At 31.8% G+C, this 22,061-nt stretch overlaps 1 protein-coding gene across 14 annotated transcripts in view; it reads right to left on the bottom strand.

The window, feature by feature from the left end:
- The window catches only part of LOC412865 (collagen alpha-2(IX) chain), a 328,107-nt gene that overhangs the window by 50,554 nt on the left and 255,492 nt on the right, over window positions 1–22,061 (bottom strand). For 9 of the 14 annotated variants that reach the window (XM_006564334.3, XM_006564336.3, XM_006564339.3 and 6 more), the window contains one exon: window positions 9,271–9,342. The exons of 3 other annotated variants lie outside the window; for them this stretch is intronic. In XM_006564334.3, coding sequence (XP_006564397.1) covers window positions 9,271–9,342 — 72 coding nt within the window. Of the gene's footprint in view, window positions 1–9,270; window positions 9,567–14,900; window positions 15,263–22,061 lie in introns of those variants that run through there. 2 more of the 14 variants (XM_016914909.2, XM_026444005.1) reach the window with 1 other exon arrangement.

The following is a 22,061-nucleotide window of genomic DNA, read 5'->3' as shown; positions in this document are numbered from 1 at the left end:
TAATACAGTTAATATAAGCAAAAAAATAGAGTATATTTAATACGAAATTTACATAATCGCATAATAACCTCAATCTTTTTAATCCAATTACAAACGATTATTCTACTTAACTTACTTTCCACATTCGAATACATTTCTAAATAAATAAAAAGAAGAAGAAGAAGAAAAAAAAGAAGAAGAAGAAGAAGAGAAATAAAAAAAATTATTTCACAATCTGATCGTTAATCTGATCTCAAGTCTAAAATAAATCTTCTATTTTCACAACATTGGATAAATTCGATTGATTCTTCTTCTCTAAGCTTCTCGAAGGAAATCACAAAAATTTCCATCGCATATAAATCCCATTACACGTACAATGTATAAAGGGGAGGGAAATTTGTCGAGGAATCGTTTATTCGAAAATTCGCCGACGAACGAAAAAAAGGAGAAACCCGCAAGATTTAACGAGAACGGAACGAGAACGTTGAATACGAATGTTGAAACTCGAATATCGATCAACGTAGGAAGGTACATATGAAATCGCGCGACATCCCCTCCCTCCCCGGATATATTTTATTGGAAAATACCTTACCGCCATTCTCTTCCGCGCCGCCCCCCTCCCCGTCATTTTTATCCGTTCCACGAATTCGCTTAAGCGTGTGGCAATTTTTGTACTTGTCACGTTATACACGTTCTACATACCGTCTGAAATAGCGAATCGTTCGATCCTACGGATGTATTACTTTCGATGGTGTGGAATCGGTGTGGATCAAGTTATCAGGATTTGCGATTTCCCCACTATGAGGGGAGTCTAGCGCGAAAAACGCGACGTTAACGCGGACTGGATAAAGCGTGTTATCTTTCTCTCAATGGGATTCGAATGAATACGAATGGATCGATCCGGGAACGTCGATATTCCACGTTTGGGGGGAATAATGGTGGAGCGGTGGATTCAAGTATTTGAGAATTGAAAAAAAAAAAAGAAAGAGGGAGGGATTAATTATATTATATTTTTCCTCCGCAGTTATTAATTTATTTATATAGAATCGATATCTGCGCGCGAAAATATGGACTTTTTTAGATTTAGAATTTTATTTTAGATTCAAGTGGGGTGTGTCCTGATAGATTTTACGATTAAGAATAAAATGAAAATTAAGAAAATTGTTTCAGAGAGGAAAATATTTGGAATATTTCAATTGAAGCTAAAAAATTTTTAATCCAAAGATTAATTATTATTTTAGTGATGAAATATATGATTAAGAGTGATAAGAAAATTTTATGATTTTTTTTCTTAGCTAAACAGGTGTTCCTTCCTGTTCGCCAAATTTGACATCTTCCAATTCCTTTCGTATATAATAGAATAAAAGGAGATCATTCGTTAAAGAAATACGAACTTGATTTCTTTTCTTTAAAAACATAAAAAAAAAAGTGACGCCTTCTTTATTTTCTGCACGAATTTACCGGGCAACCCACGGGCTTTTTCAAATATTTTTCATCGCTCGAACGTGACGTGTAGTACACAATGGGCTCGCATACGAAATGGCCCGTTAAACAGCGAAGTTCCACGTGATTGGGCATAGCGATCTCCCTTAAAAAAGGGTTGATGGACCATCGAGAACGATTGTGTATCATTCCAATTTTCATCGTATACGCATTCGCCCGCGGGCTTGATTATTCGTGGCCCCGATTATCGAGATTTTCGAACGCGCTCTGGATCCACCATTCGGTGGGAAAAAAGTAGTTTAAGTGGCAATATACGACTACCATTTTGCCGGTATCGATCGCGCACTCGTTTCAAATTAAATCACAGTTTCGCTACCCCTTTTCACCACCACCGTTGTATTTCGAAAATTTTTATTTAATTATTCGAGAGGGGGTGAAAATAAATAGGGCGTCGTGTAAAAGTCATAGGACGTGGATTGTACCAATTAGCTTGAAAATGGGAATGTATTATTATTATTATTATTATTATTATAGGTGTTAGTTACGTGAATTTCTATGATTCACTTTTTATTTTAAATTTGAATTTTTTTCATTATTGTGTATTAATCATCATTAATTTTCAAGAAATGTTAGTTTAAACATGGAAATAATAAGATGTACGATTTATTTCGTTAATTTAGACTTATTTATCTCTTACTTCGAATTTGAATATTCTTATATCTTGGAGAAATATCATTTGCATTTGCGTTATCTTGTGTATGAAATATTTTGTAAATTCTAATTTATGAAATCTTAATTCCATTATTTTCTTTTCCCATTGGAATAATTTCCATACAATTTGCAATTACATTTTAAACAAGCAACTTTAAATTTAAATTCAAATTCAAGACAGTTATATATCAATTCGAACGAATATAACTCACCCTCCCTCTTAATTTATACTCCATTATACTCGAAGTGTTAACTAAAACTCAAAGTGTTCACATTTTACGAGAAAGTTCATCATTAAATTGGTTCGCCCAATTTTAAACGATGCTTCTGCACGGTTGGTCATTGAAGTATCTACGTCGGAATCTCGAGAATTCGAATTTCTGCTTTAATCCGTTGGAGAACCCACTCGAATCGTGTTTTCCCTTAATTCGAATCCGTTCACGAGGATCCTTCGTTGTCACACCAATATTCCCCAGGTATTTCGCTTAACAGAACCCCTCTAAACATGACTCGTGCAAATAACCGCCCTAAAAACCCGTCCTGCGTTCAACTTCTGCAATTCATCGTTTCGGAACTAAAAATAACTACAAATTAGAATCCCGAATATATATTTATTTCGTTCAAAATTTTAAACGAAGAAACAGAATTTACAATAAATCTCAACGTCATTTCATCGATCGAAGAAAGATTCGAAGTTTTTTTAAAATTCATAGAGACACATGCACGATGTACGTATCCTCTCTTCCTCCCCCCTCCCTTTCCCCCTCTCTATGTATGTTCATTATTCCATTATATTACAATAAAGATCCAGGATTATCGCGATATTTTAATTTTAAACACGGTAATTTATATTCAACGGCCGGTGTTAATTTTCAATTTTATCACGATTTACAAAGCGATTACGCTAGACACGAATATATACCAGGTTATATTTTAATCTATCCATCGTACACGTTAAAATTAAGGATTCCTCCTCTTTTCCATTATCATATTTACGACATCGATGCATCCTCCCCGCCTCTAACGTAAAAAATAAAAAAAAAAAAAAAGGCTATGTTAGACACGGGGATATAACGTCTTCCAAGTTCGATGGTGTTCGTTAATGATCACGTGTCACGATGCTGTTATATATTCAGCCGGGCTCTTTACGTAATCGAGAGGCAAGCTGAGTAAACTTTAAGGCGGATCGCATGATTAACGGGCCGTTTCAAAGGCCACAAGATGGATATACGTGGAGCTTAGACGTTGAATCATAAGTCACAATTTGAGCCACATCAGGACCCGTAATTAGCGAAGAGTTCGTTAACAGATTAGTATCGAAATACCAGTACATGGAACTTCGAACACCGCATATTAATTCTATCAATGTGATAAAATAAATTGAAAGAAATTAAGTTACTTTTAATATATCATATATAATATATATAATAAAAAGAATATACATAAGACGTGCAATTAAAATTGACTCATGTCGAATAACTTGTAATCTTTTGAACGAAAATATACAAGAAAATTTGTATAATGTAATTTATATAAATTTGAGAAGTCAATCGATCTTACTGGAAAATTTTAAATTTTAGAAAAATATATGATTAGCATTTGATTTGAACTTTTTAAAAAAACTCCGATATTTTAAAGTTTGATTTGTCGAGGTAAAATTATACCTTAAAATTTGCCCAAAGAAAAAAAATAGTAGAAATAAAGTTTCCTTCTCTAGTTTCCGCTTATAAAATTTCGTCAGTTACAAATTGTCTATCTGAAATACAATATTTCCGTTTAAAACAATCCTTGCTTCACCTGATAACTTTTCCATCGATTATTTTAATCGGATAAAATTTCGAGATAGCAAAAATGGAAGGATGAGATCGAAAACTATATACGAAAATAATGAATCTAACAATGGATGTATATAATAAAAGAGAATTCGATATTTTTTTAATTCCACGAATTCATCAGCAAACATCAACGAGAAATCTCTCCTTCTCTCTTTTTTTTTTTTTGTAATTTCGTGTTTCCCTTTCCCGTCACGTTTTTCAAACTTTCGTACCCAACTTTTTTCCCTTCTTCTCGCGCACCCCCTCAATCTCTTCCGTTTACTGTTCGACTCCCCTGAGTACACACCGCGGTCGGAAACCGTTTAATGGAAATCGAATTACTGGAATTAAACTAGAAACAACTCTTTGCACTCCCTTTAGGAGCATTTCGGAGAAGAATAATGTATATTTTCCCGATTTCTCGATGGAAAAACGTCGATCGACGATGAAATCTTCCTTTTTCCTCTTCGTTCCCTCTTTTGTTATTCTTCTCCCTCTACTATCTCGCTTTGGAAGAATCGAGGAAGGAAACTTTTTAGTCCCGACTAGTTCGAAGCGTTTCCTCTTCGTCCAAGCAAGATGGACCCTCTGATCCTCTTCAATGGCCCCTCCTCTTTTCACGGGGTTCGTCGTTTCTTTCATTAGATGCCATAGACTGACATTAATGAAGCGATCTCGATTTTGATAGCAATTAGCGTTTGATTAAATACGATTCCCCGCTCGCTCGATTCTTGGGTGATTTTTCTTCATTCACACTTTGATTGTTTATTAAGTTTCTTTTGTTTCCTCATTTTCGAGGATTTTTCTTACACGTTATACATATTATCCAATAATATATATATATATTATTTCTTATTTTAATAAAAATAAAAGTGATATTACAATACAGAAGAAGAAAATGAATAAATTAGAAAAAATTTTTAAATTTCAATTACATTCAGATATTTCGAATATTATCATTTAAATTAAAGTACTATTAAAGTACCTTTGTTCTTTATCACGAATATATTATAACTGTTCAACATTTTTTATTTGTTAGTAAAAAAAAAATTAATTCTTCTCATGTAATTTAAACTATTTCAATTTAACAATTGTTTACAACGATGATTAAAATTCTTCGTTTTTCAACGAAAACTGAGAACTATCTCTACATGCATTTGCACAGATATTTGTAGCTCCGAAATGAAATTGCATCAAAAGCCATCAGAATTTCTGTGGCTCGAGTTGGCCTTCTTCAGAGGAAATGGTTATAATTTAATTTTTCTAAAAATGGCGAGGAAGTACGAGCTTATCAGAGATTTTTTCCCCTAAATTATATTAGATATCTTAATATCTTAATTGAATGAAATTTATATTGTACACTCTAGTTCATGCTTGATTTTAAGTTATTCCCCTTTGATGATAAAATAGATGAAAAATAAATCGAAAAATAAAGTTTTTCGTTATTTTTCCTTTCTATATTTACAAAATTTTTTAACACGTTTCAAAAATTCTATGCTAAATTTATTCTAAATCGTTTTATATCGTTGAATCCTAAACCACTCAGTCCATTTCATTTTTCGTCAAATAAGACTCTCGAACAAAATACGAATTCCATCAATGGAAAAGCAATACAATATTATTAAAAAAAAAAAAAAAAACGAATTTAAAATAAAATTTCGCAAAATATTTCACAAAAGCCCTCCAAACGATTTCCTCGTTTCAGCAGCAACATTTTTAAGAGTTTCTCTGAAACGTCCAATGATGGTGAACAAAAATAAAAAGTGTATCCACCTTTTAAAATGTTCGAATTGACAAACGAAAAACGAGATTGCGCCCATCCTTTGGTAAATTCGATAAACAAGTGACAACAGGCTATTTCATTTTATCGGCAATTTCCTGTTGCATTCGATTCCTGAACAACCCTGTTCGCAAATCACGGTGTCGCGTTCGAGCTGTCGTTATTACTTCTTATCAAGCGGATGTATTAATGTAAACGTGGCCAACCGTGAAAACTGATGGCCGGTGAACGCTCTGGACCAAGCATAAATTCGAAATGACGTTAATTTTACCGTCTGATGCCGGGTCGCGATTATTTCATTTTGATTGACGTAATAATACGCTGTAACTATTGTTCTTGAATCAATTTAACCGCGTGAAAGAACGCTTTTTTCTATCACGAATTGATTAAACAGACTTGAGATGTGAATAATTTGGGAATCGTTTGTTAATCGTGAACAATTATCTCAATTTCTACGAGCAATTTTTAATTATATTTTGTTTATTATTATTCTTCTTTTTTCTTCTCCGATATTAGTCTCATTTCATTTACATTCTTTTTTACTAAATTAACTAACTAAACGTTTATACATCTTTATAAATTCTTTCCTTTTCAAGGAAATCTTGAAAACTTAATGGAAACTTTAATCTTAATTCTTAGAAGCTATAATTAAGTACAGCGTAAATAAAACATGAAGATAATTACATCTTAAGATATACAAAAATATTTTTATGCAAATCATATCCGTACTATATTTCTCCCTCTTTTCTTTTTTTAATTCTACATCATCGCACGCCGAATCAACCGTTCAATCAAATCATCGATTATTTAATTACCCGAATTATTCGTAAATTTTAAAATAATAAATAATAATTCGCGTAGAAATTCAATAATTCATTTCAATAATTCCCCCTCAACAAACGGATCCTCGAACGCAATCGCGCAATCATCGATCCAACCCTTCAAACTTTTGAACACGCGATCCTATATCTCCGCTCACCACGATTATTTACTCGTTAATTAAGTAATTCACGTCAACGTTATTCTCCCGAAAAACGTTCATACACGGCCACGTCACACCACGAGTCACGACGGACATTATCGCTATATTCTCGTAAATACGAAACCAGTTTTCCAGCTGGGCTGTCCAATAATTATTTCGCGGTACGCGAAATCCCCTAACGAAATCGGTTATAATCGGTCGATAGGCGTGATACGAATCCATCCCCGCCTCCTCCCCCTCGAATTAATTACGACTGAAACGGGGTCGGCGGCTCGTCCCCGCTTTTCGTCATATTTTGATTGAAGATTTCACGATCGCGCGCCATCACCTCTTCTCGGCTTGACTGACGTTGACAAATTAAATAAATCGGCGATCGTATTGAAGCGTCACTCGCACGCGTCTTTGTTTCATCGGATTCCTTCTTTTTTTCATTTTTTTTTTTTTTTTTTGCCCTCCGTCCCTCCCCTTCTCGGATAATTAGAGCAAGTGACGGATGCGTTCGTTTTATTAAATCACTTTTATCGAGGAGGGAAAGGTTTCTTCTTTTATTTCACGGCTAGGTTTTGGATCTGGCGTTACGATCTGGGATTTGATTTTTTTTTCTTCCTTTCTTTTGCTCGTTTTTCTCGATCGAGATTGGAGGAGAGTTGTCGGAGAGGTTTGACGAACGGAGAGTGGAATGATAAAGAGAGTGATTAAATTAATATGATTTTGGAAAAATTGGAGAAAGATCGAGTCGATTGTTTATTATTCGTGAGAGAGGAATTATTCGAAGGGAAAAAGTACTTACTGAAGAGGGTCAATCGGTTTTAATAATTCGTCAAATGTATCGGGTTAATTATTGCTAGATATTTGAACGATATTTCATTTTTAACGGTCTGTGCAAATCATTGAACATCCATAAAATGCGTCAAGCCAATAATTTGCTCTTTGCATAAAATAATGCGTGTATTTGGATAAATCACAACATAATGGAAGTTTAGTATAATTGCACGTAATGTAATTAACAATCACGTATCGATAAATTCTTACTATAAAATATTATTGCAAAACTTTAAAAAAAAAATTCTATTCTTTAATCGATGAAATTAACGAAATTCTTTCTCAGAAATATTTATTTTATATATATATCGAAAATGTATAAATGAAAAAAGATAATTTCCAAACAAGCATAGATTGATTTTTTGGATTATCACACGAGATTCAATCGAGATCAACATCATAGAAAATCGAAATTTGGAGATGATTCTACTTTGTTCCCTCATCCCACCTGTGCATATACGCACATCGATAGCGGCATTATTCCTGGAGAATGGTCGTGCTTGTGCCGCTTCATAAATCGTTCGATTTATCGTTGCTGACTCACCGGGATCCATCGATGCATCGCTGCCCCTTGGGGCTAAGCCCTGTAGGGAATCTTGGACAATTTTCTTGAACCTTTGATAAGTTTTTTGTCTTCCTTTATAATTATTTCACTATTGTAATTATTTTAGAGGGAATAATTTTTTTTTACAACGATTCGTGTCTTGAAAGGTATCGTGGCATTGTTAAAGGTGGAATTTTCTATTTTTCTTTTTTTTTTTAATTTTATTTTTGATTAATTTTGTACCGTAGATTAATTTGAGTTTAAGTATTTTTATGTTTATAAAAAGAATTATGGGAATTTTTTTATTTTATTGTCTTGTTTTTAATTATCGATTCATCATTCGTCAATTTTAATGTAGATAACGTTTCGTGATTTGAAAGAAATCATGGATTTTTATTATTTTTTTCTATCCCATATTTGAAAACTATTTTGTGTCTATTTTCAATTTAAGATATTCACAATATTTCATATTGTGAATAAATCATAAAAAAGCATAATTTATTATTTTTTTTTTTGTTTTTCGAACATTTGTTTTTCCATTTCATATTAAATATTTGTCTGTCGTTATATTTTGTCTGGTGAATTTCAAATTAAATGAAATTTTATATGATATATAATTTTATATCATGGTATATAATAAAAGAATAAGATTGTTAAAACAATGAAATATTATTTCATTTGAAAATAGAGATAGATTTTAATTTAAATAGAAATACAACTAAATATTTTCTTTATTCGTTTCAAATTATAGATCATTTATTAAATAAAATATGTTATATAAAAGATTCTGTAATTTAAGAAATATGAAGTTTAAAGTTGTTGAAGTGAATATATGTACGACATTTAAAGCAGGGTGAATCCATTTGCAACGACAGAAAATTACAAAAATTTTCCATCTGATGAAACTTGATTAACATGAAGTCGACGAAAATAGGAGATATGAGAGAGTAACTAATAATTTGCCTTTGTAATTCTTCATGCAAGCTTTTAGAATATTAACTCCAAAAAAAAAAACTAACACACACTTAAGATCTTGTAATTTTTAAAATACAAAAATACAAAAGTTTAATGTTGATTAAGTTTCTCTGCCAGATCTCCAATGCTTAACATCAAATAAATAAATTCAATCGATTTTATCTCTATGATATATGCAGTTAAAATCGTGATGAATTTAAAATTATAAGTATGTACTCACGTTAAAGTCGGCCGTGCATTTTACCAAATCCGCTGGATGTCCGGGATAGAGCTTCAAGGATTGCAGTAGACCCTTTAAATAAACAATCAGGAAATAGTAGACGATTGCACGGTACACATGATTCGTCATTTTTCTTCTCGAGTCTCGTTTTGCTCCACGTTTTCTCCACTGTTCACGACGAAATGCGATGGTCACAGTACTCGAAAACTTCACTTTGCAATTTAAAATACCGTGCTTTCGAAACAAATGCGAAAATTCGAACAAGCTTTGAATTTTTCAACAAACATTATTTCAATCTATAAAAAGATTAATCACTGCTTATTCTTTATTCACTATATTCATAAAAAAAAAAAAAAATATTCGCGAATAAAAATTTAGTTTTAGATATATACATACATTCAAAACCATACATGAAAAACCTTAGAATTACTCAAAGGTTGTAATAGAAATTGTAAATAATTAAACTTTATGATTTTTTGATGAAAATATTTTATTAAAAATTAAAAATGCCCTAAGATTTTTAATGACAGTTTAATATGTAAAAATATTTCTACTGAAAACATCAAAAATATCAAAAAACATTACATTTTAACATTTTCTTTTCTTATTAAATAAGAAACTATTAAATTAAATCGTGTCATTCAATAGTCTCAAAACGATCCTTTTAAAAAGTTGCTAGTACCGTTAAAAGTATTGAATAAAATTTCTTAAATTACACACAAAGGTGAACAAGAGAATCACTCTTCAACAAAACACGTTCCGTCACACGTCAAAAACGTCAAAAAGACAAACAATTCATCCGCATCATCTCCAACAATCCATCGCTACTACACATCCATCCAATACACCTTCGAGATGTCAACTTATCTCCACCTAAGAAACTATCTACTCTTCCTTGCCCCATTTTAATGCAAATCGATCTCCAGCCATGCGTCAACAGAAACACAGTGGAATCCTGAGCGACAACGGAATCCACTTCCTCCTTCCGCGGATAATACGCTTATCAATCGCGCGAATTCAATTCGAGGGGGCTATTTATCAACGCGGCGGGACGGGTAATCGCGAGAAAATACACAATATTTTTACGATAACGAATTCGGTCGGTTGATATGGATCTAACCGTACGAATAAATTCCCGCATGTTCATCGATTTATTTCGCGACAAATCTGGATTATGCATCGCGTGCGAAAGAGAGAAAAAGAGAGAGAGAGAGTTCTGCGATCGTGTTAACGTTTACATCAGGATGTAAGCTCTTCGACACGGATCTGCAAATATTTTTCCACCGATAAACTCTGCGTGCCTTTCTCACGTCGAGTATAAATTTTCGTGGCGTGTAACGAGCAAATTAACGTCGATTTTGCACGATGGTTCGATGAATTTCAAAGGAATGATGGCCCCGATTCGCATCATGAAAAATAACACTTTTTTCGAAACGAATGATTTTATTAAAAGGAAAAATATTTACGCTGCTCTCTCTCATTTTAAAGTTAAAAAAAAAGAAAAGAATCTTGCGCGATAGATGTTTAATTAATCTTTTGTCCCGCTTGGTTAAAAGTTTCTATTCCCTATCTTTTTTTTTTTCCTTTTTCAAGATTTTAAGTTTTATGCAAAGTTACAAAGAGTCGTTTGCACGGATCTGGAATCAAGTTTAATTTGTTTCTCTTAACAAGGATGTTTGAAAAAAAAGAAAAGAAAAGTGATGAAAGTTGCAGCTTTTATGTATTTCGAAACTCTAGATAGAACATTTTAACCAAGAAAGATAGAATTTCTGTGTGAACAAATTATTTCTGGAAATAAGATGAAACGAGGAATTTAATCATGTTAATATTGAACGATATATAATAAAATAAATTAGATAGTTTTAAAATTCGATAAATATCTGTAAATATTGATTGCAATAATTCTCATAAATATGATGATCTATTAAAAATCTTGATATATTATTATTATTTGAAAAATTTTGCTTCTAACTCATATTCCAATTTATAAACTAATTCATAATACCATTATTGATTATATTTCAAATAAATTTCCTATCACTATTAATATTCTCTATCACAACTAATCATGACTAAATTTATTATTTTTAACTATTGTTAATTTATCAATTAGGATGACACAAATTTTCCATCAAATTTGCTAATACATTTTATATTTATAATATAATTATTATAATGCTATGCTAATTTTCTATTTTATTATTATAATTTGAGGGACATTTCCTAAATTTAATAAAATAACATATAATAATATTTTCATAATGCAATAACTTTGCTCGTGTCAGTGGTATTAATATATTCACGATCATTAGTTGATTAATTAAAATAAAAGTTGATGTCAAATGATAGAAAAATATCATTTGAAACTTATTTATTATATAGCATAAAATAAGTTTTGTTAAATGAAGCAAGACAGATATAGAATGAAATAAAGTTTTATCTTCGTCGTACCACCAGTTTACTCTATCTGCAAACTTCAATTACTCATAAATAAATTTCAACTAATATTTATATATATTTTTATGTATTTTGTTCAGTTTGAATGTTTGAGAGAGTTGACTTTTCAAAAGTGTCTTACGAATATAAAAAAAAATATAAAAATAAAATGACATAAAGAAAAGAATATAAAACCTAATTTGTTAGGAATAATTAGGAATAATTAATGTAAAGAGGGCAGCACGATTCACCATTTCCATAACGATCTTTTTCGGATTGTAATTAATCGTCAACCCGGTGGTTTGACTAATAATTTGTCTGGAAAAAATTTCACGACTAACTTTTATGAGTTCTGAACGATTCGTTCTGTCTTTTCTTTCTTTCTGTTCTGGTTTGAAACTTTCCCATTTGATTGAAAGTTTCCCATCTACGAGGACAGTTTTTCTTTCACGATGTGAAAACGATCGAATAAATTCAAAAGTGAGTTATCCTATCACGTTTTCCTCTATATTCTCAGCTTTACCCATTTTTTGTTAATTCTTTTTTCTTCAAGAATAATTTATGTTTAAAATTACATTGTAAAATATCTATAAAAATAATCTTTTACAATCATCAATTTGATATTTATTAATTTATTAAAAATTATTTTAACAGATATCGATTTCAAATATTATATAAAGATGAGAAGTTAAATAATTCTAATTTTTTTATACGAAAAAATAAATTAGCAATAATAGCAACAAATTCATATGATATTTCATACAAAAAAAATTATATTTAAGCTTCTTCCTATATATTTTAATCATTATTACACCTATTATTATTTCAGAAAAACATCAAATCAATTTTTCCAAAATAAAAAACGCAAGATCCTTCGAAACGTGTCATTTAAATAAAACAAAAAAGTGGAAAAACCAGAAAGTTATAACACTTATACAAATAACAGCTATCACTGTTTCCAAATCGATCACGAGCCACCCCAAACTATCACTAATCCCTCTTCTCCATCTCATCCGTCCGAATAAAACCGGAACAAACAAACAAACAAACAAACCAACCACCAAGTCTCCTCCAGCAAAAATTCAAGCACCAATCAAAATTTCCATCCTCCCCTTGAAACCATCCTCGAGTCTCCCTCCCTTTCCTCCCCCATAATCACCATTGCGCGTAACAAATCTCCACGAGTCGCGGAATTATCGCGGATAGAACGTCGAGGAGGGGATGCAAAAAAACGAGGAGCCGCGATTTATCCACGGTTGACAAACGAACACGGGACGGTTCGTTTGTCCGCGTGAAAAAAAAGGAAGCAAGCATCGATCATTGGGCAAGTGTTCGGCGGGGGGACAGAAGAGGAGATCGATCGATCTTCCTAAATGGGGCACGCATCCCCCGTTTTTACGCCCTTCGCTCGTGGGTGCAAAGGGGTTTTTTTTCAGGTTGCCGCAGATTTTTCCACCTCCTTCCCCTCTAAGCCCCTTCTGCGGATTTGCAACCCGATGGAAAAAGTCGTTCTCGCGCCGATTAAACCGAGACAAGGAGAAGTGTTAATCGTGGATTAAGACACGATCGAGGGGTTTTTCTTTTTTTTTTTTTTAGGAAATTTAACGCGGAACAGAGAAGAGACTTGGTAATTTTTAAAGTACCAAAATCCCTTTGGGGGCTGTTAAACCCGTTTGAATGGGAATTAATTCCCCTCGAGATGAATTTTTATTGAGATTCCACGGTTGGAAGGTTTGGGCGTTGGTGAAGACGAGGAATTTTGTCTTTTTTTTTCTTTTTGTTTCTTCCAATTTTGTATTGTTTCTTCTTCTTTTTTTGTGTGTGTTTTTTTTCTTATGGGAGAGATTATGAAATGGGTTCGTGACAGTCGTGAAACGTTAGATGATGGGTATTGGGAAGGAAATTAATTCTTCTTGGTGGTTTCTTTTGTTTCCGATTTCTTTTTTCTGATAATGACGAAATGAAGGTGTTGAGAAAAGAAATTTGAGTTTAAGAAGAGGGTATAGAGAAAGGATGATTATAGTATTTGGATGGAACGATGTGGTCGGTTTAAATGTCGATAAATTGCGATGAAGGGAGATATTTGTGGAAATATCTGTGTATTAAGCGCGAATTTTAGAATTCATACGTGAACAGGGTGGATTAATAATATTAATCCTCCTGAGTATCTCTATTATTTTTGAACCTATGAAAAAATTTAATTTATAATTGTTATATTCGAAGAACAGAAGTTTGAAATAATAATCTTATAAATGATAAAATTAAACCTGTACAATTAATATTTATTACTCGATAAATATGTTTATATTTATTTATAACAAGCATTATCATTGAACGTACGAGAGATCAATTGATGAAATTGTTGTACTGCAACCATTTGATTTCGATTACGGCATTGATCGTGCATAGGATAGCCACAATTCAGCCAGCTCCTTGTTCTCGTATTGACTAATCGATACAACTATGCTGGAGTTGATTGTCGATCAAGATATGTTATTATGCCCAGCCTGCAACCGCAACTAAACGATCCTCGCATAATTTTATCGAATGACCTATAAGTACACTTCCGTTATTGAGAATTTTTGTGTTCCATTATACAAGATTAACCCATTACCTTTTCTTTTCCATCTTTTTTCCATCCATTAAATTTATTTATCGATTATCACCTTTTTTAAATGGATTTATCTTTTCAATAATTTAATTCTAATTTATTTATCATTGATTAACACGAAAAAAAAATCAACGTTAAGATATTTTATATAATCGTTCACTTTAAAAAAAATTATATTCAGAAATTTACAATTCATTTTTGTGATTTTAATGAAACAATGCTCAATATTAATTTTTCTTGTTTTAATGTATAAAATATATGTTATTAGAATTGATAAAATTTTAAAAACAATTAATCATAATAGAACACACTCGAAATTCTATCGAGGATATATTAAATAAATAAACGTGACTATGGAAGAATTATCATACTCGTACTAATCCTTTAAAAACGAATGCTTGAAACCTTTAAAATAAATCATTTACTTTAGATAGAAAACCATTCACAAAATCATTGAATTCAACAAACGATAAATAAAAAAAATATTAATTCTAATGAACATAGATTAAAAATACGCACAATATCGAAGATTCGAAGAATTAAATCCTCCCCCTCTCTTCTCAAAAGATTCAAATCAACGTACCTATCTCTTCAAAGAAAGAAACGCCCCGTAACGAAATTTCATTGGGAAAAATCAGAAGTCTCGATTTCTCTCCGCGAAAACTCACAAATAAACGAAATTTCATTCCAACTACAAACACTTGTCGAGCCAGAACGCGAGATATTTCATCAAAAATCGACGAAGGAAATGGAGGGAGGAAGATTGGTAGCAGTAGATTTTCTCTTCCGTGGAGGAGGGAACGTGTTCTTGCGGAAAATCGCGGGCGAGAAGTTTGGTACGAACGATGGGACGGTCAAGTTAACGGCCTAATCGGATGGAAAACGAGCACTTCCGGCCGCGTAGCGACCGATGGTTCCGTTCGAGGTGAACGCGGATGACTGTCCCGCCGCGGTAGACGCCACGAGACCCACCGGCGAAGAATAAAAGAGAGGGGAGAAGTGGTTCTGGTCCCGCTTGTTTTACGGCCGGCGATTCCTGTAGAGGAAGCATCAACAAATAACACGTGCCGAGATGGTTCGCGAATAGGAACACCTATCGCAGTGTCTCCCAACCTTTTTTTCTTTTTTTTTTTTTTAAGATGATCATTATTTTAGAATCTCTTTGGATTGAGGGATATTGGAAAGGATTATTAGAAATTCTACTACGAGTAATAGAATTATTGTAAGGTGGTTTGAAGTAATGATGGAATGTTAAAAAAGTGTTTATGTTATGGTGAGATGAATTGATGGTATTTTTTCAATAGAGATCAATATTGATAATGAGATAGTCGTAAAGTTATTAATCTTCTTTTCTTTCATTGAATTTGTGATTTGTCATCCTCTTATATTTGAATTAAAAATTGTTATATACGATGGAAGAATATTGGAAAGTAATTATGTTGAAACAAATTAACGATCTTTCCCCGTTCTTCCTCTTTTGATAAAAATAATTGTAAAGAATATAAATAATGAAATACGATAATGCTACAATCGTTTCAATAGAATTTATCGCAAAGATTTATCTCTACTAAAATTAATCGTAACGATTTCATTGGGGGGAGAGTTGCGAAATACAGGTTGGGAATCCTGGATCTATTAGAAGGACCGGTTCGCGTGAAAACAAGGCGCCTAAGGCGACGAAGTTTGTTTAATGCCTATAATTAACCCTATACGAACTTCATAAATTTTAAGAAAATGTGTCGGGACACGATGATTTGTTTCTTATTATTTTCCCCTTCAATTTGTTTATTAAATTTTAATACGTAAAAAAAAAAAAATTATTACATCGTTCGATTAAAATGTTTCGAAAATTTACCGGAAAAAAGTCGAATTTTTCTCCATTGAAAAAGAATCAAATATCGCTTCAAAAATCCTCGAAAATCGAAATCGTATTACCCACTGGCAAAAAAATAAAAAAAGAAAATAAAAATAAAAAAAAATATACTTTAATCGATTCACTACTAATAAAAATAATCTAGGTGATCGTGTTACGTGATCCACTTTACAGTTGCATCCCAAAACTGTCACTGCCCGAACAAACGTCAATTCTATTTATTCCCCGGGTGTTAAATATTTCTAGAGTCGGGAATACATGGACGAATAAATAAACAAGAAATAAAAAGAAAAAAAGAAAAAAAAAATTGTCTCTCCGTCCATGTTATATAAATTTTTCACGGGATAAAAAGTTCTTTCGATCGAAAGTGGATAGCACAACCGGCCATTTTCGTGCGGCCATATATTTAATAGAGTTAAATCACGCGTGGATCGTGTATCAATTAAAGATTAATGACACGCTTAGTCGTCATTTCTATCGTTTTTTGTTTCAACGAAATAGACGAAATAGATATATAATTTTTTCAATAATTTTAAATTTCAACTCTCTTCCCCCTCCAACATCGAGGCATCTGTTGTTTCTTTCTTTCTTTTTTTTTTTTTTTTTTTTTTTTTTTTAACTCGATACGAGGAAGTTTGACGGGATGTTTATTCTTAACCAGACATTCGAGAAAGAATATGCAAACTTATTATTGATTCTGAATTTAATTTTACTTGTTTCACTCGGCCTGCGCCGAGGATTTCATTTGCATTTAAATGGAGAATACCGGCACGCGTTTACGCGGAAAAACTTCTTTTTCCCCTTTTCCTCGAATAAACCTCTGTTGCTTATATGAACGAGGGACAATAACGAGCATTGATATGTTACTCAAGATGCAATTTGTCTTTTCTAGGAACCTCTTAGAAGAGTTAGTTATATTTAGAGTATATACCACTTAGAAATATCCGAAGCACGTGGCTACTTTTTTTTTTCCAGCGATTTCTTTATGATTATTATATCAATGTATGATACGATGGAACGTATAAAGTGATTTTTAACTCTTAAAAGTTCAAAGGTGAAAAGGAAATCGAGCATCTCTGAAAAAAAGTTATCTCTACGGATTTCCTTAAAATTCAATACTTCGGATGTATCCGTTTAAAATACTTGAAACTATCTTCAACGTCATATATTAAACAATTTTATTGAATATTATCCATTGTTAAAGTAAGCAAATATTTAAAAATTCACGAAGGGAGATTATCGCGTTAAAATATTCAATTACGATGAATTTAAGTTTCTCCCCTTCGAGTATAAAAACTTTAACTTATAACGAGAAATTACTCAAATGTATTTATTAAAATAATACGAAGTTACATATAATAGAACGAGTTGTATACATCAGGTATATAATGATCAATTATTAAACGTTACATTTTATTGTGAACAGTTTCAATCTAGCGTATACGCATTTTACTAATTTGGATAATTGTGTTTGACTTATTGATTTATCGAAAATGAAATGTTATATTTAACTGGGATAATTGATCGAGTAACATTATCTCAAACAGAATTTACGGGATAACGTGAAATATATCGTGTCCTTATCTTACTCGTATTACTCGTATCGAAAACATTACACATTCGCGAAAATTTTGACAACGATTTAAAGTTTATGAATATACAATGTATAATAATGTTTCTGAAATATCGTTTCTTGTTCTAAAATCGACCATTATAGATACTTTCGCATGAAATAGCCGCGTGCACATAAATGCGTCATTATGCTTGCTTATCACTATTTTCAACGCCGGTTTATTTCAACGAAAATACACATTCTGAAACGTGATTCATAGTAATATTATTTGATATTGCTCAAAGAACAAGTTATAAAAAGAAATTTTTCCTGAAAATTTTTTTTAAGAGAGTTATTTCGAGGAAAATAGAAGAAAAAATTATAAATTCAAAATCATAATTGAAAGTATCGAGAGTATCTGTCACAAATTTATGTTTCCCTTACAACACAATATTAAAAATAAAAATATATTAACACTTACCCATTTTTTGTTTTACTTTCGACACAATGCAATTAACCTCAAGTATCTAAAATTATTCCTTTAACATTTCTATCTTTCACCAATTACCTACTTTAATCACAATCGTAATAAATAACCTGGTTACTTTTCAACTAATCTTAAATTGTATATACTAAACGCCATTTATATCGTGGATCAAAAGTGACCCAGTTTGATCGAGCGAGGATTTAACCCCTAGAAATCAAATCAGATCAGATTTTTAGTCACAAATAATCAACAAATTACACGAGAAAAAAATCGCTATATACAAACAAATTCGCCTAAACAACTCAACCTCATATTTTCATCCGTGATCCTCATTTTCCAATCCTTTTCTTTCACGCTAATTGTTCTTTCTTCGTGTTGCCCGTGTGTTTGGCCCGTCTCTCAAAAGCCAAGTCGCGATTATTCCATTTTCACGAAAAGAGGAATAGCGAGAATACCGAGACGTCCGGTAAATTTTAATCCTCCCTTGGGTAGAGGAGATGGAACGAGGGCGGATTCACGGGAATACGCTTAATTTTCCGGATTTATTAGAGCGCGATAAGAAATCGAATTAATGCCTCTCTAAGCGGATAGCGGGTTTTCGAGGAGATTAAATATTTGGTAGAATTTTCGGCGTCCGCCTTCTGCGTCCTGTTCATCGGCTGTTTTATATATAGAAAACGGGCGCAGACGCCCACTTCAAAGATGAACAGACGCGGACGTGGATCCGATTGAAGTGTCTGGCCGATTTTTAGAAGTGTAAAATTTATCGACCGCGGTTTAGAAAAAATTTATCTCGAGTTTATCTGTGCTTTCTAACTTTTTAATCCTCTCGACGTTGTTGCGGGGAGATTTAAATTTTGTTTGAAAGGGAGAATATTATTTGGGAAATTGTTTAAAAGTTATTCGCGTGTTTCGAAGTTATTAATTTTTTTTCCATAATCTTTTCTTAACGCTTGATGGTAATATGTTATATAAATTTTCTAACAAATTTAATTTAATTTAATTTAATTCAGTATATGTTTATATTTATATTAATTGTAAGATAAAAATTGCAAGTACGGAGTAGAAAATTGAAATATTTTACAGAGATTAAATCGTTATATGACAATCATATTCACATTTCAGAATTTCCTTTATAAAACATTTATTACATCTGCTGTAAAGTTATGACCTTTATTTAACTCGTTCAATATGGATTCTCCTAGGAGGGAAATATTAAAATTGTAAAAATTAAAATTTTTCATCGTAAAGTTGAAGTTGAAAAATATTTCAAACTAAAATTTTATTTTATTTAAAAAATTATTTCTTCGAACAGAACATAAGAATTTCAACATAATCTGAAAAATTATGAAAAGTATCGAAACAATTTTAATACGTATTTACATCGTTCAATTATTAAAAAAAAGAGAAAAATTTTCGAAAAAACTTTTGCAAATTGTTCCTCTGCTTCGAGATTGAAATATCAAAATTCATTTGTTCCTATTATTTGCAGTCTTACAAATTAAATATTAGAAATCTAGTCTCTATATCAAATCACTCGAATTATTAATATCACTATTGATGTATTTACAAAAAATTTAAATATATGTAAAAATCTACAAAATACAATCCTTAAAAAAAAAACACAAAATATTCAAATATTATAATACCAATTATCAATATTTGAAGTCTCTCAAATTTCTCAAAAAAATTTCACATAAACAAATTCTCAGTCCAACAATTAACACCGCGTTATTGAATTAAATAATCGAATTAAAAAAAGAAAAAAAAAGAGAAGATACAAATTCGTCACAATGACGAATCTTTCGAGAATTAAACTGCGAAAAAGAACATCCTGTAACGAACTGGTTCGGTTCACAAATCGCGGCCATTTGTCCGCCGTACACGTAAATGTATAATTCGCGAGTAAACGAAACCGCGGCTTTTAATGGATCCCCATTGTTCAAGCGCAAACAATGCTCGGCCATTTCCCGATTCTGGCCTTGCCCACTTCTCCTCTATCACGATCGAAACTCGAGCCGTCCCCGTACTCGATATTCGCCACTTTTCCATCTCTACAGTTTGCCGAAATGATGTTCATACGAATCTGGCACGATTTGCGCACGCCGCGCGCGATCATCGCGGCCGATTCAATTTCTCGAATTTTGTTATCGTGCGCGCTAATTTCCGCGCGTGAAACGCATTGTTAACGAGGAGGGTGGCACGGCTCAAAGGGATTTGGACCGATGCGCATAAGTATTCGCATATACATATATTTGCATGTATTCAGGGGATGACGTGTATTTTTGCCGAGATGGACAATGATGGACAAATGACGTATACGTTTCTATGGTGGATACATCGAGAGTAATGGACGAGGAATGTAAGAATTTCGTAGGAATGGTTCTAGGTGATTAATTGATGTTAAAGTGTTCGTGTCTTCGATGGTAAATTTTTCTCGTTACATTTATATAATTGTAAATAAGGGAATAATGAATTATTTTATCAATTTAATTAATTGTAAATCAATATTAATTGTGATGTGTACGTGAGATTATATAAAAGAATTATTACAATTCTTTGATTTATAAAATAACTTGTATTGATTAATTCCAATATAAAATAAGAAACATAATTCGAATTAACAAGAATAACTAACGATTAACAAGAATGATTAATTGTTTTAAATTATTAAATTACAGGTAATTAGAAAAAGCAAATTGGATTATTCAAATTCGAATGAGAATTTTTATTAAAATTCCATATTTTTATTTTGCTTCGCGCTTCCTATTACAAGTTGCTCATTTCTAGAGTTCCCTCTCGCTAGTAGACTCTAACGAGTTAAGTTTGAACTTTGGATTTCAAGTTTTCGAGTTTACTCGAAAACTTAACGCGGTCCGTTTTAGATTTAAGTTTAACATTGAACTTTAAACTTTACACAGAGTTTTAATTGATGCGAGAATAATTTGTCGACAGTGATGGATACCAGAGTGTTTAAAACTAGTATCTTGAAACTAGTTTCGTAATAAATGAATATTTCAAATGCTTTTATTGTTGGGGTTGATCTCATAATTTCTGAAAAATTTATTATATACAGAGAACAATATTTTGCTACTTTAATCAATCGATTTATCATGAAAAAAAGGATTGGATTGATAAAGTATTTTAAAATATTTTTAAAAATTATTCGATAGATCGTATCGTAATCCTAAAATTCGTATTTATAGAATTAGGGACACAGATGGCATAATAGACATTTGGAGTGACAGGTATTTAATCATCGACGATCGACAAGAGACACACGAATACTCAATATTCTAATTCTATAGATTTGTATAAACGATGAGTGAATTCAGATAATCTCTGAAGATTCATAAATTTTGATCGAAGTTCTCTTTTACAAAATGTCACTACTTTGAAGTAATACTTTTAAATATATGTCACTTCAAAGCTCCTTTTACAAAAATCAGCGTTCTTCATTTATTATATTAGCATTCTCATATTAATAAATCAATACTGGTATTCTCTATACGATCGAAACAAAATTCTTTATTGAATTTAAATTAACACTTCCATGAATGACCATGTGTTTCCAGATTTTTACTTCATCAATAGCAATTCTTTTTATGTTTGCTCTCCACACAATTCTTTTCAATTTAATATTTCTTGCTCTAGATTTTTTGAAAGATTTTTTTAATATTTATCTAACACCTTTCATGAATTTTAGGAATTCAAGAGTATAAAGTCAGTTGTTTGTAAATTAAATGGATCAAAAAAGAAACTGATATTCGATTGAGTTTCAATAATTGGCTTGTCACTTAAAACATCGACTTTTAAAAATAACTTTAAGTCT

Source organism: Apis mellifera, linkage group LG11 (genome assembly GCF_003254395.2).
Source record: "Apis mellifera strain DH4 linkage group LG11, Amel_HAv3.1, whole genome shotgun sequence".
Taxonomy (NCBI): Eukaryota; Metazoa; Arthropoda; class Insecta; order Hymenoptera; family Apidae; genus Apis; species Apis mellifera.
The sequence above is the reverse complement of the archived record's forward strand: the minus strand, read 5'-3'. Positions and strand labels throughout refer to the sequence as shown.